Below are 24,733 nucleotides of genomic sequence, written 5' to 3' on the forward strand. Positions count from 1 at the left end.
TTTGTCAAACGTTTTTTCAAAAAATAAAGAAGGGACATTAAAAAAGTTAAAAGAAAACGAACTTTGTGCATTACATTTACGGGTATTTTATTTATCAGGTGCAATACAATGATGAAGGATAAACTACAAAGCGGAGAGAGAGAGAGAGAGAGAGAGAGAGAGAGAGAGAGAGAAAAGACATACATGCATGAAGCTAAGAAAAGATAAAAAATAACCTTAAACTAAGTTAAAAACATACTAAGTTTTTTTATTCTTAAGCTAAAGGAAAAGCTTGAGCTTGAGCTTGGATTGAGCTTGAAGTTCTGAAACAAGTTAGAGAGGGGCAAAGATCTAAGAATGTCGTTATGAATAGCTAGTTTCTGATACCCTCCTCTAATGTTGTGATTTTCACTTGTATTACTGATAAAGAAGAAAAAGGAAACAAACTAATGTTCTACCTTTTCTGAAGCTCACTCAGGCTTTTTATTAAAGCCCTTCGCTTTTGTGATGTTGATGTTGCTATGGAAGAAAAAAAAAAGGGATTTAGTGATGAAGGAAAAACAGACCTTGGATCTGATCTCCTGACGTTATTAAATTTGGGATATATGCATATTGAGTACTTACTCGCATTCAGGAACAGGGCACATCCCTGTTTCATAAAGAAATTCTGCACATGTCATGCAGATGATATCTTCGCAGGGCTCTAAGTAGAGCCCTGGCTTGTTGTTTTTAATCATTTTTTCACACCCTTCACACACTGTGGATGTAAAAGATTAAAGGTTAGACTTGATGTCGGCTTCTTTTTTTTAACATTTTGAGTTTTGGATATAAAAGTTAGATTCCGTACTTACTGATTTCTAAGTTCTGCATATTTCTTTCTAGTTCGCCCTTTCGTTGACTAACTCTTATGCATATATCAGTTGAGACGAGATTGATATTGCATTTGTGGAAATTGCGATCACATGCTATTTACCATAGCTTCAGATCTTTGTATGGTTCGTTTGATTGTTTTTAATATCAGCAACGTCAATGAAGTTGTTTTTGTACATTTCGTACTTAATTAATTGTATCTTACGAACACTTGTTTGTTTCTGTTGCAAAGTTTTCCCATCAAGGATTTATGCAATAATGTTTTGCTGAGATGCTCATGTATATTTTAAGAAGTAAAGAAAAGATGAATTTTTCTTATCGTGCACGTTTCATGGGGAAAAAGCAAGATCATGCTTCCTTACATTCATTTTCTCGTGTTACATAACTTAGATGTTAGCTTAGCGTAGGTTGTTTTTCCAAACATCATGGAACTACTATACCCACAGCTTTGGACCCACCCCCCTCCCCTATCACTTTCGTGGTGAATTTTTAATTTCTGTATAAATTATCGAAAAGGTTAATTTATTCATATTTCTTGTTTTCGCGCGCAAAAAAGTTTTGGCTTTTTTATTCATGCAAGAACGATATTTTTCATTCCCTGTTTATCCCTTCCCGTAGAAGAGAAAAAGTAAGAACACAGGATATGTTTTTAAAAAATGTTTAATATTACATTGTAATTACATAAATGATGGTATAAAAATAGTAAATAGTAAAATAGTAATAGTAAAATAGTAAATAGTAAATAGCATAATAATTTTTGTATCATGACTTGATATGGATCTTGTTTTCACTGAAACACAAGTTGACAAGAAGAGTGATTACATCAATAGTTAAGATCAATGATGGAAAATCAGATGTTCTTACCTTGTTTTCTTTATCGAAAACAATTTTCGACGCCATATGCATGGCGTCGAAAAGCTTTGGGTCCGGCATTTTATTTCCCATCACAACACTCACCACTGAAATATCCGAACTACAAACAGAAAAAAAAAAGACAAAAAAATTGATAGATTAAGTTACTGTTAAGTTTTTCTATCTACTGGTAAGCAAAAAGGAAAAAAAAAAAAAAAAAAAAGTGAATAACTTACACGCAGATTGGACATTTGTCCAAATCGAATGCTCTGTGAGCACATGCATGACAAAGCATGTGCCCACAGAGCCCTAAGAATATTTTCACATTTCCTCCACAAAGTGGAGTAGCACACGCTGTGAAAAAAGAAAAAAAGAGGAAGACATGTAAGTTGAAGTAGGTGATAAGGAAAAAAAAAAAAGTTTTGACGATAAGAGAGATGATACTTTGAGATCACTTACTCGATGGACGTGTGTTTGAAGACATCTTTTTGCAACTGTCCGAGAGGGTACACTTAACGTGGTATCTTATAATGGGATTCTTTTAACCAAATATCCCTCCCACCCACCACAATGTGTAACTGACATCAGTTTGGACACTTTTTTAATTTCCTTTCCTTCAAGTTTACATTTCTAAATTACCATGACTCTAATAGTTTTTGTACCACGATTCACATTTTTCCCACGAATTCGAAGCACGAAGAAAACGAAATTAATCTGAATCATGTGAGGAAACCTAAGAAATGTTGCGCGTACAATGTGTTTTTCCGCATTCGCCCTTTTTTTATTAATCATCTTACATTCCATATGAAGTATCCTTCAGTTTTTGTTTTTCATTACGCAAACTCTCTCACACACACACACACAAACCTATCACTAAGTGTCACTTTTTTTTTCAATTTCTTCTTACTGAGGTTTACATTTCTAAGTTACCATGACTCTAATAGTTTTTGTATCACGATACACATTTTCCCACGAATTAGTAGCACGAAGAAAACGAAATTAATCTGAAACATGTGAGGAAACCTAAGAAATGTTGTGCGTACAAGGTGTTTTTGCGCATTCACCCTCTCCATATGAAGTATCCTTCAGCTTTTGTTTTTCATTACGCAAACTCGCTCTCTCACACACACATACAAACCTATCACTAAGTGTCACTTTTTTTTTCAATTTCTTCGTACTGAGGTTTACATTTCTAAGTTACGATGACGCCAATAGTTTTTGTTTTAAGAAACCCATACGCCTTACCCTTAACTTCTTTTTTTACAATGAAATTAGAAGAAAGAAAAAAAAGTGTGAAAATCTAAAAAACCGGCATTACATGTGTAATAGGGCTTTTTTTTTTTTTGCGCATTCCATTCCATTTTCTAATTACGTGCCTTTACAGAGTAAGAGACGTACATAGTTTACTTTTTGAGTTGCTATATACACAAATATAGTTTTTTGTTTTTGTTTGTTTTTTTTTGTTTTCGTATCCAACACAACGTCAGTTATACACTTAATATTGTATGCGCAATTCTGTTCATTACGATTTCTAGGTAAAAACAAGCGCACAATTCTATTGAAAAGAATAGTAAGAAGTACGATTTTCCTCACCCCTCATCCTTCATTACACCCCACTACCCATATCCTTAGGTAATTACCCTTTTTTCCCCGTTGCATTCTTATAGGTACCGCTGTTTTGCTCTTTTGTGTGTTGTGCGTCATTGCGTGGGTATGTTGACTCTAGTGTGCTTGGTTTTTTTCTTCCGATACTCACATATCTAAGTAACGTTTTTTATTCCCTAAGGTTTGGGGTTTTTTCTTCATCTATGTAAGCACATTTTTTCCTTCTTGATTCCCTGAGAGACTGTATGAAAAGTACCAACATGTTTTGAGCACTTTTTTTTTTTTCGTATCACAGTGAATTTTCCAACAGCTAGAGTGACATTTTTTTATTAATCCAATCAATCTGTTTGATTTTTTTTTACAATAGGATCAACATTCTTTCGTTGGTTTGTTAACAACAGCGATTCAATACTTCAATTCACCCCCCCCCCCCCCCCAACACACACACACACACCATCCTTCCACATGGTTTCAGGATCATGTTACATTTACCGCACCCATCAAGAACACGTGACTTCAATCTTATAAGTACGCGTACTCACTTTCATTGCCCTCACTCCAACGATTTTCACTCCATCTAGTGTTCACGAATTTTTAAAGCTTCTATCTTTACTTATTCATCAACATGGTGTCTTTGGAAAACTACAAATGTTTTTGCCCTGAGTCCTCTGGCTTGGAATTGTTTACAAGCAGGAAAGGAGAGCAATATATAAAATGTAAAAAAGCTGGTTGTGGATTTTTCACACCTGCACGAGACATGAACGACTACCTCACAAACATAGAAGAAAAGCTACTCGATGAATACAAAATATTACAGATAGTAATATGCGATCATCTCATGCCTGCTACCCTTTGGATCTCGAAGAGTCAAAAGAATCCAGGGAAGCCGTTTTTCAAGTGTGGAGAAAGGGAGAACTGTAGCTTTTTCCAATGGGGCGATCAATCTCCAAGTTTTGCTACATTGCAAAACCTAGAGAAGAGGAAGGCGAAGTGGTCCGTTGCTACTGCAGATAAGGCCACCATGACTGATGATGATGTTGAAGTACTTGAGCCACCAAGACCTAAGAAAACCAAAGTCAGTTTGAATAAGGAATATGTGAAGAAGAAGAAGATGAATCACGACAACGAACCATCACAAAAAATGAACAAATGAACTGCATCTCTAAACTTTCTTATTGATAAGTTTGTAAATTGCATGATTTGTTTACGACTTTGATTTTTTTCAATAAAAAATTTTGTAAGTTCAAACATGTTCTGTATGTATTTTTATTATGAGGATGATAAATTCGAGAAAGATTTGAGCCAATAGATAATACGTTTGAGACGTGGGTAAAGAATGAAATGTGGGAGGGGGATAATGACTCATGAATAATAAGAAAGTGTTTGATGTTTCGCAATTGCTAACACATGACTCGAGTGCTTCGAACCAAGTATAGATTTGTGGCTACACCTTGCTACTACTCACATACGACTAAGATGGGGAAGACTAAACACAGTAATAAGAAACGTCCCATCGATCCTATCACATTAAGAAAAACACAGAAAAAGACTGCAAAATTGTTGAAAAGAACAAATCGAGAGTTAGAAAGGACGAATCCTGATCTCCAGAAGGTTATCCGTCTCCAAAAGAAGACAGCAAAACTGTTAAGCTACGTCGCTGATGGAATCGGTTCCGCAGAACGTTTCCATCCCTCACGCTCCTCTGATGAACACGAAGAAAGACAAACGTATCAAGACTTGCATAATGCTTCATCTCCCGAAGATCAAGTCACTGCCCAAGAAAATAATCAAACGAACAATCTGTCTTACGAACTAAAACTAGTTTTGGAAAAACACGTTAAGAAATATGGTGCCCATGCATGTGCGTATTCCTCTAAGGTCAGTAGTGTAACAAACTCAGATAACCTTTTAAAAGATTGCATGAATGCCTTAGATAACTTGTTTGAAGAAGCAATTTCTGAAGTCAAAACAAAATGTAAGCTCGATGATCCAGTTAGAGATCGAATGCGCGTCATGGTCACTTCATCAGGATTTAAGAAACCGTTGAGCACGCGTCTCGTTAGTCTCAAAGAACAATCCCCTTCTTTGATACTTTCGGAAATTGCAAAAGTGTTGCAGTCGGACGAGGGGTTGAGATTGGATGAGAGTTTTACGATTGACATTGTTGCTCTTAAATCACCAACGGGCCGGGGTAAATCTTACAAGGTACTTAACTATCGGAAACACACAAAATTGAAAAAAAGCATAATAACGATTCGTAACAAAGATCATCTTTGTGCAGCTCGTGCCATAGTAACTGGTAAAGCAATGGCTCTCGATGATCATAGAGTGCGTCGGATAAAACAGGGGCGCCCAATTCAGAGGAGGTTAGCTGTAGAACTACACGAGAAAGCAGGAGTACCACTTGCACAATGTGGACTCGAAGAAATTCAAAAATTTCAACAAATCATGCCCGACTTTCAAATAAAGGTTATCAGTTTTCCTTCGAATAATTCTATTATTTTTGAGGGTAAAGAGAGCGACAAGCAAATCGTATTGTATTTTAACGATGGTCATTTCGATCTTATTAACCCAAAGAAACTTCCAGCTTTTTTCGGTAAGCGTTTTTACTGTAAAACCTGTAACAAATATTATACTGATGTGCGAGCACACCCATGTAACGATCCCTGCCGTGTCTGCGAGCGTAAAATTTGTGATAAGTCTTCAAGTATTATAGAATGTAAAGATTGTAATAAGCTTTGTCGTTCTCAAAAGTGCTTCGATGTACACAAAAAAGACAGCACTAAGAATGGAAAGAAATATCGATCAAAGTGTGCGAAGAGTTTCCGTTGCAAAAAATGTAATGCGACAGTTGCATCAGAACGAAAATTCCAACATCGTTGTGGTGAAATCCGGTGTTTTGTGTGTAAGGAGATGGTTTTAACGGTTCACAAATGTTTTATGCAGAGACAAGACCCAAAACATCCGTCTGAGAGACTCTTATTTTTTGATTTCGAAACAGACCAGTCGAGTAATGAGCACGTTGTCAACTTTGCAGTTTCTCAAAATTTCCAAGGCGAAACTTTTGTTTTCGAAGGTTATGATGCACTGGACGGATTTTGTAATTTTCTTTTCGAGGAGAATCACAAAGATTACACAGCTATAGCTCATAATGCAAAGTCCTTTGATAGCATCTTCATACTACGATGGTTATTACAGAATCGACCTACTGCTGATTTAAGTATAATTCGTAACGGACAAAAGATCATGCAACTCCTTGTTCGTGATTACAACATCAGGATTATAGATTCTATCAATTGGTTCGGTATGGGGTTAGATAAGCTAGCTAAGACCTTTGGGTTGGACACGAGTGAGTTTTCCAAGGGTACCTTTCCTCATCTTTTCAATAGAGCTGAGAATTTTGAGTATGTAGGACCCATTCCCAACTTAAAATATTATGCACCGGATACCTTACTCCCTGAGAAGCGTGCGAGACTTATTGATTGGCATAATTCGATGCGTGAAAGTGGTTACGTTTTCGATTTCAAACAAGAAATCTTGAAGTACTGTGAACAAGATGTCAATATTCTGAGAGAAAGTTGCCTTCGTTTTCGTTCCATTTTCCTTGAGGAAACTGAAACGGATCCTTTTCAATATGTCACCATTGCCGCCACCGTTATGGGTGTTTATAGGCATAAGTACGGAAGCCCACAACTGTCACGGCGAAAGCCAAAAGCTCACGGCAAGAGCCAAAACCTCACGGCAAGAGCCAAAAGCTCACGGCAAGAGCCAAAAGCTCACGGCAAGAGCCAAAAGTTCACGGCAAGAGCCAAAAGCTCACGGCAAGAGCCAAAAGCTCACGGCAAGAGCCAAAAGCTCACGGCAAGAGCCAGCAGCCTGGAGGTCTGGGTCGACGACTTTAATGATTGCAATGCATCATGGGATCATTTCAAAATGGCGGACACACACGTGTAGACTTTGTTGTGCTTGATTGCTGTTTAAATTATAGAGATGTTTTGCTCTAGCTGTGGAAAACCAGTTAACGATGGCGACCGATATTGTGCTCAATGCGGACAAGGTGAGGTTTTCTTTTGCTTTACCACGTTGTCATACAAAGACCTCTACTAGTTTTTTAACTAGTTTCGAAAGTTTTCACGAAAGGATATAAGCTAAACTTAACTCATCTTCATACCAAAGGTGTTGCTTCATCTTCAAATTTATCCCAGCCTGGAAGTTCAAACTGCACAGGTATTTGTCCATTTTACTAGTAATTCATGTTTGAAATGCACTAGCCCAGTAAAAACAAGGCTTTTAAACATGATTATATGTGCTTATAATGTTTATAATTATTTATTATAGGTGATTATATGTTTGTAGTTAAATATTCATTAATCATATTCCCTAGTCGTTAATGCTTCCATGTTTTTTCTTCTTCTTTTATTTAAGAGAAAAGCTTTCACACCACTTGTCCATCATCAGGGATAAAAAAAATATTCCCCCTCCATTAAGTAATAAATCTGTAAAGGAGTGCACTAAAACAGTGAAGGGGTTTCATATGTGTACTATATAAGTTCAAGATTCTCAAAGTGTTCCATTACACTTGAAATTTAACACATTCTTATCTACCTTTTTCAAGGTAATCAGCAATCAGATGACTCAGATAGTAGCTTAGGTGGACTAGAAGAAGAGAATGATGAGGAAGAGGCAATAAAGTACTACTTCAATTGTGGATTTAATTACCAGGAAATCCTTGCCTTTCTTGCTAAACGTCATGGGATTTCACTTAGCTATAGTACACTGCTTCGACGTCTCAAGAAACATGGTTTAAATAGAAGAGGGATTGCCAATAGTACAGAATTTAATGATACGTTATTGAAAGTGCAAAAGCGTATAAGTGAAATTATTACTGGTCCTGGATCATCCTTAGGCTATCGAAGTATATGGCACACACTAGAAATGGAAGGTCTAAGGGTTCCAAGGAAGATAGTTCAAGACCTTCTAAAAGAAATGGATCCAGAAGGTACAGAATTGAGAAAAAAACATAGATTAAGAAGAAGATGCTATCGTAATCCAGGGCCTAACTATGCCTGGCATATGGATGGCTATGACAAACTTAAGCATTGGGGATTTCCCATACATGGTGCAATTGACGGTTTTAGTAGGAAGATTTTGTGGCTTAAAGTTACTCGTTCAAATAACTCACCAATCAGAATTGCTGATTATTTTGTACAGACGGTTATTAAGCATGAAGGATGTCCAGTGGAATTGATTACTGACCTGGGTACTGAAAATGGTCTTGCGGCATCAATACAAGCATTTTTTCGTGACAATCCTGATGCTCACCGTTATGTTTCATCACCTAGGAACCAGCGAATAGAGGGATGGTGGTCATTTTTTTCAAAAAATCATTCAATATGGTGGAGAAATTTTTTTCGAGATTTAGAATCACAGGGAATCATTGATACTTCTTCTGATTTGAGTATGGAGCTACTTTGGTTTTGTTTCAACAATATCCTACAAGAAGAGCTAGACATGATAAAAGAACACTGGAACACTCACTCAATTCGAAGGTCCAGACATGAAACAGTTCCTGGAAGGCCAGACTCTATTTACTTTTTACCTGAACTTAACGGTGGTGCAAGTAACCTGAAGTTGGATGTTCCTATAGCAGAAATAAATTATGCTTTGCAACATGTTGTTGAAGATGAAAACCCTGATGAAAGTGAGTACCAAGACTATTTTGATTATGTCAAGAGTAACCTTTTATTTAGCATGCCTAAAAACTGGAAGGAAGCACTTAATCTTTACAACCTATTGCTACATGTTTCTGAGAATGGCTGCTGAACAGTTCTGTATGTAACAGAACATATGGATATATTTATGTAAACTAAAAGGAGGAATTTGGAAATTATAAATTGTATTTTCAGTGTGTATGCTACTGATTCAATGAGCAACAATTATTGTTAAACATTTGATGGAAATTAAAAAAAATAGTAGTGAGAAATTGCTATGAAATAAACTTCAGATAGAGACTGTGCAAACATTATACCCATGAAATAGTTTGTGAGACTAATTAGTGACAAAATTGTTGACTAAATATTATTGTTGTTTAACAATTTAGTCTAATTAGTCTAGTCTATTTTTGTTTCCATGGCTCACTAAATTGTTGTCATGGCTCACCAAAGTAAACAAATTAGGCACTTACACCCCTGTGAAAGAGAAAACTGACTACTTTAGTTGTTTAATACAACAATGGATTTAGAATCTATTCCTAACCTTTTTGTAAAGTCTCCTCTTCAATGGGTGAAGGAAAGTCACTGTGATCAGCATATGAAACAGTCATTAAATCAGTCACTGTGACCGATTTAAAAAAAGTGAATTTCAAATATAATAGATCAAAACCACATTAATAGTAGAGTGCTCGCCTAAACCCATGAAACAAATACTAATTTTTAGTACTAAATAGTGATAATGAAACAATAGAAAACAAAGAATTTTGTATGAAATAGTACTAATTAGTAATAATTATTGTTCATGGGTTTAGTGGATGCACCCTATGATTATCCTACAAAGGAATGAACGAAAAAGACCAACAATTGTTAACTTGGCTTGCATTACAAAAAACGTAAAGTGAAAATGCAATACACCTTTGTGGCAATGCTTTGGAACAAGGCTCCATGGTACAGAAGTCCTGAAATACTGTAAACTTTGGGAAAATACAAGGAGGGCAAAATAAAGCAAGATATTTACAATTTAGAGAAAAAAACAGCTGAAGCATTACTCATGAAGCCTCTTTTCCAAGCAATACCAGAATGGTGTAATATAGCATTAAATTTACATCTTCAACTGCAACTTGTAATACCACCTGGATTTTCTTCAGAATTCATTGAATTAACTGAAAAGGTATTAACTGGGAATGTAATGAATAGTGGAAAAACACATGGTTTATTTTGAATTTCAAATATGAACATAACAAACAATAACACTTCCAATAAAGAGGATAAAAAGAAACTTTGTTAACTTCAATAATATTTTTGAGAGAATCCACTCTCTAGCATCACATCATATTAAAGTAAATTAAGATTTCTCATTATTTTCTTTATTGCTTAATCATGATTTTTTGATCTCACTCAAAAAGAAGGAAAACTTTTAAGCACTGCTACATCTCTCTTACCTATTTTCCAAAGGCTTGTCTTATGCAAAATGCAAGTACACCCAGTAACATAATTCGTTTGAACTAGTATTACATCTGGATCTATCATGACAAACTGGGAATGAGCCCCGGGGGGGCACTCTCTTGAAAAGTGGGTAGGGGGGCTCGACGGACGGTTTTGAAAATGACCCTAAAAATTACGCATAAATTAACTGAGATGCTGATTTCAGACCCTAAAAGGTACGACCACATTACGTTTCCAACCATTATATTCTTGTATGACGTTTGATATTTTACAGCTGGAAGTCAGCCGGAGACCCTAAAAGGTATGTGAGGTCTCATTTTCGACCCTAAATGGTCCGTCGAGCCCCCCTACCCACTTTTCAAGAGAGTCCCCCGGGGAATGAGCACAGGCTCTGACTAGAGTGAGTTTTTATATGATCCTCAAAAAATAGGAATGCCAACAAATCATGATAAACAATGATACAAAATAATCAACTCATTCATAAATCATCCTATTTGAACTGTCACTTATTGCTTTTCTCTGAGTGTCACTTTTGAAAGCTGATATACCAAGAAATAATATTATCAGCATATGGAATGCCAACAAATCATGATAAACAGTTAAGACTGAAGGAACAGTCTTAGAAATCACCTTCTTTGAACTTTGGCTTTGGCACTTGAATTTAAAAGAAATTTCAATAAAATAACTTTAACAAGAAGTAACTTGATTGATTGCAACCAAGGTTATGGTTTTGCAAATGCTTGTCCCTTGCAATATGCAATAACAAACACTTCTTTGAATTCTTTTGTTGTGCTCATATGGGCAACCGGAAATGTTATTTCTTGTCCACAGGCTCGAACTTGAGGGAAACAGACTGTGTGGCTCGGATTTCTCTCCATGCACTCATGGTCAAAATGAACAGTGATGACCAGTGAATTACCATTCAATGGTCTGTGACATTGGCCTGTTAGCCAACCAAGGACTCCTGCAGGCTTAAGATCAGCACTTTGGAACTTGTTGATGTCATCCATAGACTCTTCATCTTGGTATAAGCTGTCATCAGTGTTCCATGCTAAGGCTTCAGAGTACCCTCCAACTTCCTCATCTTCTAACAGCATTAGAAAATCTTGAAAGCTATCAATTACCTCTTCTTCCAATGTCCTCTTGGTGGTGCCAGGTGCTGAATAGCATGGTTTAAGAAGAGAAAAGACATTACTGGCATCTACTGGTTTTTGGCCTGAGGCATTTGACACAAAAAGAGGCTTGAATATGTCAGCATTCACCCTCATGGCATCTGCAAGACCATAACAATTCAGACCCTCGCAAAACTCCTTCAGATAAAGTAGCCTCTTGCTGACAATGCTTACTATGACAGTTCCAATAATAGCATCTGTGTGATTGGTGTCAATCAAACCAGTATAACCATAATCAATAATTGCATCTTGGTGATCACTCATGTTTTGCACTATCTCATCAAGCAGCTTTCTTTCTTTGGTTGTCAAATGCTTCTTACTTAGACGTGAAATATCAACATCTGGATTCACTAGCATCTCATAAATGCACTCTTCAAAGCATTCCAAAGCTGGCCCTCCCTGGACAATACTTGTTGCCACTATCTGTCCACATGTCCTGAAGATTCCATTTTGGATGTGGTACATTGAATCTACTGGGGCTCCATCGGGAAATATAACTGTCCTCATCTCTCTCAAAGCATATTCCAAGAATTCCTTCGCCATTGCTCCGCTGTCAATCCCATCTTCACCACTGAAATGGACTCTTAGTGCTTTCTCTGGGGATGTTTTCATTGCCTCTCAGCTGCCAAAGCTTTAAACACCTCATTATTGGAGCTTTTCTTCTCATAACTAGGAAAAACTGCCCATCTTTATCCACTTGTCTTTCAAGAGACTTAAGTGCACTCGGTATATCAGCAAAACCAGCTTTATTTTCACTTTTGTAACTTTCGACGATATTCCCTGCTTCATGACTCTTTTCCAGATTTGGAACATCAGAGTAACCCTGCAATACTTCAAAGGGCTCCACTTCATTATCGCTTGGATGTTTTTCAATACCATTTCCATCCTTGGGATATTCATCATCTAGATGGCATTTCTTTTGTGGTGGTTCTCTTTCATCTTCAATTGTTGGATCATCTTTCTCAGAATATTTTTCAGACTTGTAGTCGTCATCGGAACAAAGATATAAAACCATTCGTTTATAATCTTTGCCAACTTCTTCTCGATAGCGTGAAAGTTTAAAAGGTTCATTCGTACCAGGTAAAAACTCTGCTGACTGCCCATCCTCGAAAAGTAATATATACTCTTGCTCATCGTTATAACAATCTTTGTTGTAATTGGCCCACTTCTCTTTTGCCTTTTCCAGGATGTTCAAATATGGTGCCTGATTGGAAATACGAAGGGCAAGTCTCTTTCCCCTTTTCGGTTTAAGCTTCAATGCTTTGTCACTCCACTCAATAAGACCAATGAAGATGCCAACATCTTCTTCTTTATCTTTGTCTTTTGGTTTGGCAGTTGTTTTTGATACAAGAGATTTCCAATTTTTCCCTTTCAATGCTTTATAGTCACTGAAGGACTTCACTGTGCTGGCAGATTTTGAGTTTCCTGTTTGTGAAAAATAGAAATCATTTTTGCAATATGAGAGCTAATATTCAAACCATCTGTGGATCAAAAGATAAGGAATTCTTTTGAAAAGGAACATTACTAAACACTGATCCCCTTCTTTTTATTTTGAAAATATTAACAGCTTTGTATCCAGAATAATTTCAAGGGGTAGGGGGTGACTTACTTTATGCTTTATTTATAATTATCTTAATAGGTGACTAGACTGATTAAATTCAAAAGGCATGACTTAAAAAAACAACATCTAGATATTCATTGTGACATATTGCATGTGCGCAGGGTATTTAAAAAGTAGTCATTGAATTAGATAATCCATTTGCATAGACCATGGACTGGGGGTCCGTGTTTTGTAGTCCAAGTTTTGATAAAGAATGTATTATGAATTTTATTTCTGCACCTGCTTCTTTTCTTTCTTCCTCTTTTTCAGTGTTTGGCAATCCTATTGAAAAGATATTAGAGATGTTAATAGGAAATCCAACATTGATTCATAATAAGTTCATGCAATTAGGGACATACAATTTGAAGCCTAGCTCTGTTGTGGGCTCCTCACCCCTACTTTTATCAATATTAGTATGTTTTTCCTTCTCATTTTTATCATCACAATCATCATCATCATTATTAGTAGTATTATTAGTATTTTAATTAAGCCTTATAATCTAAAAACAATGTGTAGTAGCTTTTTTCGGAACCAAACCGAGTACTGAAGGTAAATTACTTTCTATTTGTCCTGGGCTAGCTCGTCTGAACTTTTATATCAATACCTTTGCCTTCATTTTTCTGTACGCAAAGACATGTTAACTCCTCGTCTTCTGAATAAACCCTTATGCAACCATTTTGTGAAACATGGACGCCCGACGAGCGAAGCTCTTTCTCGTACCCACATCTTGAACACTTTTCCGTAAAGAGAGCTCCACTCCCGTACTTCTCTTGCAATAGTTTTGGGACTATAATAGTAAAAATACCATGAATCCAATTTTTTACTTTTTTTCATAAAAAATTTAAACTAAAATGTTTATGCCATCTTTGAGCGGACCATCTTTGAGCGGACAGTAAGCGAGTAAGCCGGCTAAAGCATTTATTCAGCTTAATTTCGTGTACTACAAAATGGAGCCACATTTAACTGAAGAGTGCTTAGTACTCACCTTGTCCGCATTGAGCACAATATCGGTCGCCATCGTTAACTGGTTTTCCACAGCTAGAGCAAAACATCTCTATAATTTAAACAGCAATCAAGCACAACAAAGTCTACACGTGTGTGTCCGCCATTTTGAAATGATCCCATGATGCATTGCAATCATTAAAGTCGTCGACCCAGACCTCCAGGCTGCTGGCTCTTGCCGTGAGCTTTTGGCTCTTGCCGTGAGCTTTTGGCTCTTGCCGTGAGCTTTTGGCTCTTGCCGTGAGCTTTTGGCTCTTGCCGTGAACTTTTGGCTCTTGCCGTGAACTTTTGGCTCTTGCCGTGAGCTTTTGGCTCTTGCCGTGAGGTTTTGGCTCTTGCCGTGAGCTTTTGGCTTTCGCCGTGACAGTTGTGGGCTTCCGTACATAAGTTCTTAAAACCAAACACGATTGCGATAGTACCAAAACATCTTTATCGAGGAATCAATAAGATGTATTCCAAAGATTCGATTCAATGGTTAGAATTCGTAGCATATGTTACCAACACTGAAATTATCCATGCAGAAAACTCAGGCGAACATGTTATTCATGACGAGGAACAAGGAAAAAAATACTTTGTTGATGGATATGATCCCGTCAGTAAGATTGTATACGAATATTATGGGTGTGTTTACCATTCACACAACAAATGTTGTGATCCTACTTCTCCTAATCCGTTTCGATCCAATGTGACCAATCTAGATATCTATGAACAAACGTTGAAAAGAGAACAGCGTCTCCGTCAATTAGGGTACGAAGTTCGCTTTATTTGGGAGTGTGACTTTAAGACATTAATAAGTCATTCCCATGCCTTTCGAAATTTCATAAGTACACACGAGCTCGTAGGTCACCTTTATCCTAAAGACTCATTTTTCGGTGGTCGTACTAACGGATTCAAATTATTTTATTCGTGTGCTCCGGGTGAAAGAATTCGATATGCGGATGTTACTTCACTTTATCCATTTGTTATGAAGACGAAAAAATTTCCGAGATCTCATCCGATCCTTCTTACCAAAGACTTTCAAAACATCGAATCCTACTTTGGTCTTGTCAAGTGTAAAGTACTAGCTCCTGAAGGACTGTTTTTTTCCAGTTTTGCCTGTTAGGATAGACGGAAAGCTATATTTTCCCTTGTGTAAGGAATGTGCCATTGAGAGAAGAAAGGAGTATTTGGGGAACTTGGGCAACTCCAGAGATAAACAAGGCTATCGAGAAAGGATACCAAATCCTTGAGATAAAGGAAATTTGGCATTTTCCTGAATCCTCTTCTGAATTGTTCGCTGACTATGTGAATAGTTTTTTAAGGAGCAAACAAGAAAGCTCCAATTTTCCCTCTTGGGCTACGACGCAAGACGATAAAGATCGTTATATACAAAGTTACTTTGAGCACGAGGGCATACATTTAAGACCAGAGAAAATTCAAACTAACCATGGTTTAAGAGCAATTTCTAAATTATGCCTTAATTCTCTTTGGGGTAGGTTTGGGATGAACACAGATCGTGTACAATCGGAATTAATACACGATCCAAAAAGGTTTTACGATATCCTGAATGCTAGTGACCATGAAGTTCATGACATGCATTTAATTAATGATGAAGTTGTAGAATTAGTCTTTCAGAAAAAGAAAGAATACGAACGTGAAAGTCCAGTAACGAATATTTTTTTAGCAATTTTTACCACATGCTGGGCCAGATTAGAGTTGTACGAACTACTAGATAGATACAAAGAACGAATACTTTATTGCGATACAGATTCGATTATCCTAGTTGAACGACATGGTGACCCCGGCATTGAGCTCAGCGACTATCTTGGTGGTCTGACTGACGAGATAGCAAAAGACCACGGGCCAGAACATTTTATACAAGAATTCATTTGCTATGGCCCTAAGAATTATGCTTATAAAGTATCAGATGGAACATGCGTAGTCAAGGTGAAAGGATTTTATTTGAATTATGAAAACGCTAGAGAACTCAATATGGACAGTATGAGAACCATGGTGCAGAACATGAACTTAAAAACTGTCATCACTATAGTGAACGAAAATAAAATCACGCGTGAACCGATCACGCGAAGAATCGTAAATAAGAGAGAGGAGAAAAAGTACCAGCTCGTTTACGACAAGAGGATTATCATGAACAATGGTGAATATTCATTACCGTTTGGTTACAATTGGACTCCTCGTGACGATAGCTTCCCCGTCAACAGAAGTCAAATCACGCATGACGGCCTTGATTTCTCTGACGTAAAATTGTACTCTGAACACTACACTGTGCCCGAGAATACTCTAGGGGAACTATTTCCTTACAACAATGGAGAGGAGGATAAAGAGGATGAGAATGATGTTGATATTGATTTGATGGTCACATCCGAGTCAGAAGAAAGCGAAGATGAACTTACCCATGAAGACATAGATTTCATTGCAGATGATGACAATCAACACTTCGAGGATCCTTCCTTTTACAGAGCACTACAAAATGAAATGTAAACTTTATGAACATGATATTCCCTCTTATGGATATGTTATTCTTCACCAAGTCAATGATATTTGAACCGGGTATCGGATGGTCATTAATAGAAATTTCGCCTTTTTCGTTCCACGATATGTGTTCCCTGTTAGCTTTCAAACGGTTGATCATTGATCGGGCTAAGGTGCGCGAGTTCTTTGGAACAGATTCCAATATGTCGTTGTCTGATAAATGTCTTTCTCCTACGACTCCTGGTTGATGGGATTCGTCCTTGCTTGCTTCATCTTCTTGAGGGGTGGTTCTAGACGTGTTCTCTTGGTGAATCTTAACAGTAGGAATAAACTGCTTTTTTTTCTCTTGTATGTCAAGAAATCGTTGAAGGTCTTGATGATATTGAGCTATTTTATCGCCTGTGGTCTTTTTTCCATCTTCTAGTATACCATCCATTTCTTTGTCTAATCGAATCAAGGATTTTGTCATGGGTGCAGTCTGAATGTTCTCTTTGCGTTCCAACATGTCCATGAATTCTTCAGGTACTAAAACCATTCGTTTAGAGTACTTCATTTCTTTCGAAAAAACAACTCCTTTAGAACTGAAATGACCGGGGGTAAAAGTGACAACAACAATGATCCTCCAGTCTGTACCATGTAGCGCTTCTTATGCTTCAAAAGGGAGAAAAAGGGGGTTAGGCGAATGCGAAATCGTACTGATTTTTTGGAGCAAAACATGGAAGTGAGGCAAGAGTGCAGTAGAGCGAAAACTGCTTGTCAAGCAGAAATGTCAATCTTTGTTTGCTTAAACGTTGTATAAATTATTTTGTTTTTCAGAACATAAATATTCCATAGAAAGCGATAGAGGTAATTTTAAAGCAAAACCTTGACTTTCTTTTTGTTCCTTAATAAAGACACGCACAATGTAAGATAAGTTCTCTGTCCTTTACTCTATAACCTATAATCCAATAATTGTACAAAGTTAATATTGGAAGCTAAATTATTTACAGAAACATTAGGTTTTAGATAAATTGTCCTGTTTGTACAGTGTCTTCCAGCTTGGAGCGCTTGATCTTATACACAGTACCATCTTCTACTAGCAACAATTTGCGTTTCTTTCCTTTATGTTCTACGGGCTGGACACCTAATACTTTTAAAAAATTTCGTTTGTTGTTTGGTGGTAAAAGTGGCACTTTCTCATACTCTAGAATACCAGCCCAATCCCCTCGTTGTACAATCTTACAGACAGCAAACTTTCTTTTTGTGGAATTATTGACACGTACTTTACTTATTACTAATCTAGAACCGTCCATTAACTGTTCTTTCTGCTGTTCTAAATTATCTCCAGCCTGGTAGAGTGTTCCATCTTCCAACTTGATTACAAAATTTTGCTGCCCATAATGTTCGATATACCCAATGGCCGAGACAGTATAGGTCGAGCCAAGTGGTAATTCTGCCAAATTCTTTAAATGTTTATAGGGAACCATGTCTTGTCTCGCTAGTGTATTTAGTGTTCCCGGCACATCGGTAGGTCTACAGGTGAGAATGTTCTCCATTTGCGCCGTCTGTTCCTCTATTTGCGCCGTCTGTTCCAGCAGCAGTAAGGGGGACTCGCGATCGATGCCGTATATTTGCGGGTTTGACCCGCGGAATTCCGAACGCGGGTACAGCAGATTTACGGGATTTCCCGCGGTGTGTCCTTACTGCTGCTGTGTTGGATACCGCAAACGGAGGTTAAAATATTTGTCGGATATACGATGCATGAATGTAAAAAGTTCACCAATGACTTCTGTATAATTTGCCTAAGATCCAAAGTTAACATACCCAAGCCCAAGGGTTTCTGGTGTTGTGTTAAGAAAATGCAAATAGAAGACGACACGTCAGCACAGTGTTACGAGTGTGGTAAGAATATTCGTAATGCTGTACCAAATGCTACCAGAGAGCAGTATTACGCCAATGGAGGTCGTAAGAAAACGCCATATAAAAGAATAAAATACTTCAGGGACTGGATGAGTCATATCCAAGGTTTACATCCGATATATTTAAACAACGAAGTAAAGAAGAAAATCATAGACCATTTAGAAGAGCCAACCCCACAAAGTCTACGGAAAACGTTGAAAAAATTAAAGCTAGGGAAATATTACAAAGCTATTCCCTATCTTTTGTCTGAAATTACCGGTAAGTCTATTCCCGAGGTTTCTGATATGACAAAAGCCGAGTGGATGTTTTGTCGGCTGGATAAGGATATTCCTTATTATCCTGACGTAATTTACGAAATATTTTACAAAATAGACCCCAACCACCCCCTGTTAGGATGGATTCCAAGAAGATAGCGAATCTTATGGCATAAGATGAGAAATTACGCGTAATAATTCGCTAAATAATTTATATTACGCGTAATAATTTACCAAATAAGGTCATGCCGTGTATTATGGTATAAATCTTATGCCATAAGATTACGCGTAATTTCCAGACTGACGTTCGATATGTAAATAGAATCCTGTCACGATATTTACTGAGCAAGCTTTCTTTGAAGCTCTTCTTTTGCCTCCTGGTAGATCTTTTTGCGAGATTCCTCGGAAAGATCTTTTACGACTGTTTTTTTATTCCTTACGTCCGTCTTTAATTTCTCGTACTTTTCCTCTTCGGCCAGAATAAGCGAGAATTCTACGTCGTCTATCTTTCTGTCACGCAAAGCCTTTGAGACAAGATCGGTAATTGTATTTACTTTAGCCCTTGACAGAGCTATTGTAGTGTCATGCTTGGATATTTTCGTGGATAGCTTTTTCATAATACCCGTAGCAACAGCCGAAATGATACCACAGGCTGCCCCAACGCCGGCCAAAGGAACTCCAACAATTATTCCCGGTCCAGTAAGCGAAGTAGCAACGCCAGAGCCCGTTAACACAACAGATATGGATCCTGAAGTTATCGCAATCTTATGTAGCGTACTCTGGGCTCTGACGTACTTTTTTCTAACCTCTTCGTAGTGTTTCGCTTGCCCTTCCAAGTAAGCCAGGATTAAGTTCGCCTTGTTTAAACGAAAGTTCTCGGCATTTAATTCGTTGGGGGCCTCCTTAGAAAGTTCAGGATAAAGTGGAGGTGCTGATGGTATAACATCCATTATATATACTAATGTACGACGCTTTTGGGAATGATATTGAGGAGCAGCCGCGTCATGACAACAGGGATTACTGGAACTGGAGGGCCTTTAGGAAGATGTTTCCACATGCAGACCCTAGTAAGTTCGAAAGAAGACCCGATGGTATTTACTATAACGGCTCTAGGATGTACAGCAATGAGGATTTGAAACCTACGCTGGTCGATCGGATAGACTCTCAGCTGAAGCATCCTAAGCCTAAACCCGTGCAAGGTTGGTCAAAGGAATTATTGCTGGGTACCAGTACTTATCCGATACCCGCGGTTCCATTTGATGAACATCCAAACTTGGGCCTAACGCTGAATATGCGGATCTCAAACAACCATTCCTTTCCGTTAAAGGTGCGAGATATCTTCAAAGAAGTTCCCATTGTTCATACCACCGCTAAGGAATCTCATGAATGGTTAAGTGGTCCTAACATGCGTTATTGGCCGCAGCAACTAAACTTTGCAGTTTGGTGCGCCACCAGTGGCTGTGGGGTAAGCGCGAACTTGATGAAGAATGCAATATTCATGTTTCACTTCCACTTCACGGTTAGAAGAATACTACATGAAATGGGTTTTATTGCGCTGCCGGGAGATGCCACGTTTTATCCAAGAGATAATAAATACAACGTTCCTGCTTACGACCGACTTTGTAAGGAGTTTGGTGTTGTAGGGAAGGATTTCAGGTGTACCGCGGGTGCTAACAATGGTTTGGGGCACGTTTGGGCTTATTGGGGGATTGGTGGGCACGAGCTAAGCGATAAGGAAGTGCATACGCTGCGGTTGCAGTGGGACACTGGGTATCACAAAGAAACCTACGACAGCAGCACCTTCTTCGAACCAAATACCAAAACTACTAAGGAAGTCAGGGATGGGCCTTTGTTCAAAGACGAGGGCGGTAAGTATGCCGGGGCCAATCCACTGATTATCAAAATTACCAACGACGAGCAAACGAAGCAATACTTTAACTTTATACCCCCAGAAGGTAAAGGACTAACTAGAGCCGGCCTTGCCCGTTTGAATCGCAGCATAGAAGCTTACGTGTATTCCATTTTGGGAGCCCAAGTAAATACCCGATCTAGCATAGTGGGAAATACCGGCGCCGCAGAAGAAACGCGAGCCGAAGCCTTGATCTTATTCGAAAGTTCAATCTTGGAGGGCGACATTAGCAAGGGCGTACAGCGTTACCAACTAGCTATACAAAATTCTAAAGCGAGGTTGGACTATGCCGTGGCCCCTGGTTGTTGGTTAATGCCCAGTAATTTATCTATAAATACTGGCTCTGTAGTAGGATACAACAACAAACTTCAACGAGCTACTAAGGACATGAAGTTTGGGGTGAATGACGTGAACTCTGACACTATTAGAAGGCACTTTGTTGAACAGCCTAAAAAAGTGCACCATACGCGACCACCTAAGAAAGTGCAGCTAACAAAAGAAGTATACCGAGCGCCTAAAAAAGAAGAGGAATATGACCATAACTTATTAAAAGCCGGCTTAGCAGCTGCAAGCATTGGTCTGAGTTATTATATATGGCGATGAACAACCCCTACGTAGCTGGAGTAGATTGTGTCTATACGACTTACACAGGCGAGAAAAAATACACCCAGGCATCTTGGGTTGATGTCACGGGCATGTCCGTGAATTTGAACTACTCAGGAAAGAAGTTAATCCTTTGTAGTATTTGCATTGGTACGAGCAGCCATGCCAACGTCGGCTTTAGGTTCCTGGATGAGAATGGCGTACTGCAGCCTATGCGCGCGAAGACAAACAACAGGGAGCCTGCGCATTTCTCCGTAGAGCCGCCAACGAATAGCGCTGAGAATCTTACAACTTGGACTCTTCATATGGTTGCCAACTGCCATGGGAAGGTAAAGCTGCAAATGCGCGTAGACGATACGGGGAGCGTTTGTGTGAATAGCATAGAAAATCAAAGGGACACGGCTTATAACCATTTAACCATCAGCACTCTTACGGTGCTTAGCCTTTAAATATATGAATCCACATTGGAAGGAAACCCATTACGTTTATCACTTAAGGGATGAAACTTACACCGGTCGCGGTTGGCGCGATATTGGGATGTGGGTTGAAGTTGGAGGCCTTGCATTGATCATTTGTAGCATTGACATTACCCAGGCGTATGGTAGTATCATGGGATTTAGGCTAGTTGATGAAAATGACGAGCCTTTAACACCCTTTAGAACGTCAACCAATAATCGAGAGCCTACTCATTTCTCGACGCAGCCATATCCATTTAGTTCCGAGGCGTTTTACGTGGCTACGTTTCAAATGGTGGTTAATTGTAATTACGTTAAGTTACAAATTCACCCAGATGGTTCGCGCGGTAGTTACGTAGCTTACGTAAATAGTGCGATTAACAAACCTAATAGAGCTTGGCATCATAAGACCATTTCTACCATGACCGCCATACCACTAGTTCCGCATTATCAAGGCGGCGCGAATACTATCTTTACTTATCCCCAGTCGAGGACGCCTCGGACACCCGACGACGATAAGCCCGACATAACATACAAGGATAAGATTAACCCTTCATCTTCTTCAGGAGTACCACTCCAATAGCGACGACCAAGATCCAAATGTTATTCCCCACGAACTTCAACAGTTCTCCGCCGGTCCTAAGTACCAGGCTAAGGACGCTACCCAGCAGCCCAGGAAGACCGGCTGCCATCTTTTTTCCCAAGTCCGTTAGTCCCTTACCTAACTTGCTTACGCCCGCGCCTGTAGCCTTAAGCGTGGATAGGATGACTCCTACTACGGTACTAATAGCAACCGCAAACGCCAGCGGAATACCATACTTCACCAGAGCTCTTTTTACCTTTTCCTTGGTGGTAAGCCCCAGCTCTTTTTCCAGCTTTTCCTTTTGAGCCCGCAATTCCGCAAGGCGTATTTCGAGCGTATCTACTTCCTTTTGAGCTGCTTCCCTTTCTTCCTCGGTATGAGTTTGGTCCTCGATTACTTCTTGCTGCCGCTCTATTTGCCCCTCCAGGTCTTCGATGGCCTGATCTCTTTGCCGGATTTGTTCCTCCTTAGCATTGATTTCAGCCATCAACCGTCGCCGTTCCACTAAAGAGCCGGCTATGGTGGTTTGCAGGTTATCGGTATCGTCTTTAATTAAGTCTAACTCTTGCAGGGCGAGGTTAAGAGCCCTTTGAGTTTGATTTCTTTCACGTCGAATTTGGGTTCTTTGGTCTACCAGCTCCCTTATTTCTTGATTTTTAAATTCGACTTCCCTCCTATGTGCGTCGACAAGCCGTTGGTTTTGCTTCATGTATTCTTCCTCCCTTTCTTCCAACGTTTCCCGCAGTGCTTCCACTGAGGTGCCAGAGCTTTGGGCTTCTCCTAAGTCCTCCCGTGCTTTGTCTAATTCGCGCAGGGCCTGATCCACCTGATTTCCTATTTCTTTTATTCTTTCATCTTGATGGGCGGACTTCTTTTCAGCATCGGCAAGTAGCTGACCTTGCTTTGCATATTCTACATCTTTTTCTCTTAACTCCCTTTGCAGATCCGCGGCACGTTTTTCCGCGTTGGTCCTTTCGGTTAAGTTGTGCAGCCTTTCTAACAGGCTTCTAGTAGCACGCTGAAAGCCTCTTAATCTCAAGACGTCACCCCTAACGTTGCCCTCCTCATCAAAGAGGTTTTGCGGTTTTGTCCAGCGGTCTTTGTCGGGAAATCTTAAGTCTTGGACGCTTATGAGGACTTTGTTTCCCTTTTCCGTGAGCTTTACGTCGTCAGCATCAAAGTTGTCGTAGCGCAGCTCTAGCTCTTGCGTCGCCCACTCTATGGTTTCTATGGTTGGACTGAAGGAAAAAAAGCTCCCCCGCGACATAGTGGTCAGATACCTCTATCAGCCGGGGGAACTCGAAGGTGGCAGTAAGAGAGCCACGGATCCTAACTGGTCTTTGGAAACGTATGAGATTTCGAAGTCCGTCACCAAGGAAGGGCAACCCGTGTTGTATTACCTAAATGGCCCAAGTCGTGGATTTGTCATGGAAGAGCTGCTCATAGTTCCCAAAGACTCAGAGTAGCGCTGCTCCACGCGCCCGATTACACTCTAGGCATGTCAGTCTTATGTTGCCTCTGCAATGCCCGCGTTTATTATTTATGCGATCCACGGAGAACTGTTGATCGTCATTCGGGTCAAACCTCCATAGTAGAGGTATGTTACACTTGGCACACCGCGCCCCTTTCTTATAGACGTCGTCCACGCATAGGTCGAACGTCATATTTTTTCCTTCGTCGTGCCGCTTGTAGCGAAGGAGTTTCTTGGCGATGTTCTCCTTAGCTACGTCTTCTGGCGTCTTATCGTAGCGCAATTGCGGACCCCAGGCTCTTTTTAACTGTTTGGCATATTCTACGCGGCTTACGGCGGTGTAGATAAGGTTGCTCCAACACAGCCGCTGGTCTATGATCCATAAGGTTTCTTTTATGGTAAGCCCTTGCGCGCTGTGGACTGTCATGCAATAGCCTAAGCGCCAGTCTGGATGGGAGGTAATTCTTTCCACCTTTTCTATGGGCACCCAGGCTTTATCGTGCGTTACCACGTTCTGCAGTTGGATGTCAGTACCAGGTACCCAGACGTCTCTTTTTTGCATGCGGGTGTCGTGGGGTTTGTAGCAAACAGGTACGGGATGCGTAGGGAAGCGCTCTCGGTGTATATTTAGCAAATCCTTTTGTATGCGAGACTGTGCTGCGCGTTTGCTGCTCAGCACCAGATCCTTTGGATGCCATGCGTATAGAAAGTCTTCGTAAGACTTCGCTCGTACGCGTTTGCGCAGCGTCTTGCATTGCTCGGCGTCACTAAGGCCCCGAAGTTCTGCTTTCAGGTTTCTTATTTGATCCTTACTGCGGTAGTCGGCGTTAATTTCCTCCGCATGGTCTAC

General features: G+C 39.4%; 3 protein-coding genes and 1 long non-coding RNA gene across 4 annotated transcripts; 1 reads left to right on the forward strand and 3 right to left on the reverse strand.

Annotated features, from left to right (window-relative positions):
• Positions 1-1,587: 1,587 nt before the first annotated feature.
• LOC148906509 (uncharacterized) lies at positions 1,588-2,777 on the reverse strand. Its single transcript, XR_016121392.1, has 3 exons — positions 1,938-2,777; positions 1,714-1,822; positions 1,588-1,639 (listed from the first exon to the last, which is right to left on the reverse strand). It is a non-coding gene; the product is annotated as an uncharacterized LOC148906509 (long non-coding RNA).
• A 1,452-nt stretch (positions 2,778-4,229) lies between these two features.
• Positions 4,230-17,374, reverse strand: LOC148906510 (uncharacterized). Its single transcript, XM_089038463.1, has 2 exons — positions 16,631-17,374; positions 4,230-4,367 (listed from the first exon to the last, which is right to left on the reverse strand). Exon 1 carries the CDS (start codon positions 17,260-17,262, stop codon positions 16,648-16,650), a length of 615 nt encoding a protein of 204 aa, XP_088894589.1. The 5' UTR covers positions 17,263-17,374; the 3' UTR covers positions 4,230-4,367; positions 16,631-16,647.
• Positions 7,102-10,375, forward strand: LOC116296078 (uncharacterized). The gene is made up of 3 exons (XM_031704032.2): positions 7,102-7,363; positions 7,483-7,533; positions 7,922-10,375. Exons 1-3 carry the CDS (start codon positions 7,297-7,299, stop codon positions 9,127-9,129), a joined length of 1,326 nt encoding a protein of 441 aa, XP_031559892.2. The 5' UTR covers positions 7,102-7,296; the 3' UTR covers positions 9,130-10,375.
• Positions 12,201-14,427, reverse strand: LOC148906511 (uncharacterized). The gene is made up of 4 exons (XM_089038050.1): positions 14,221-14,427; positions 13,840-14,022; positions 13,476-13,517; positions 12,201-13,060 (listed from the first exon to the last, which is right to left on the reverse strand). The coding sequence occupies exons 1-4, from the start codon at positions 14,285-14,287 to the stop codon at positions 12,201-12,203; spliced, it is 1,152 nt and encodes a 383-aa protein (XP_088894176.1). The 5' UTR covers positions 14,288-14,427.
• Positions 17,375-24,733: the final 7,359 nt, after the last annotated feature.

This window comes from Actinia tenebrosa, unplaced genomic scaffold (assembly GCF_029948245.1).
Source record: "Actinia tenebrosa isolate PJP-AT-01 unplaced genomic scaffold, QUT_ActTen_1.0 PGA_scaffold5__44_contigs__length_20552954, whole genome shotgun sequence".
Taxonomy (NCBI): domain Eukaryota; kingdom Metazoa; phylum Cnidaria; class Anthozoa; order Actiniaria; family Actiniidae; genus Actinia; species Actinia tenebrosa.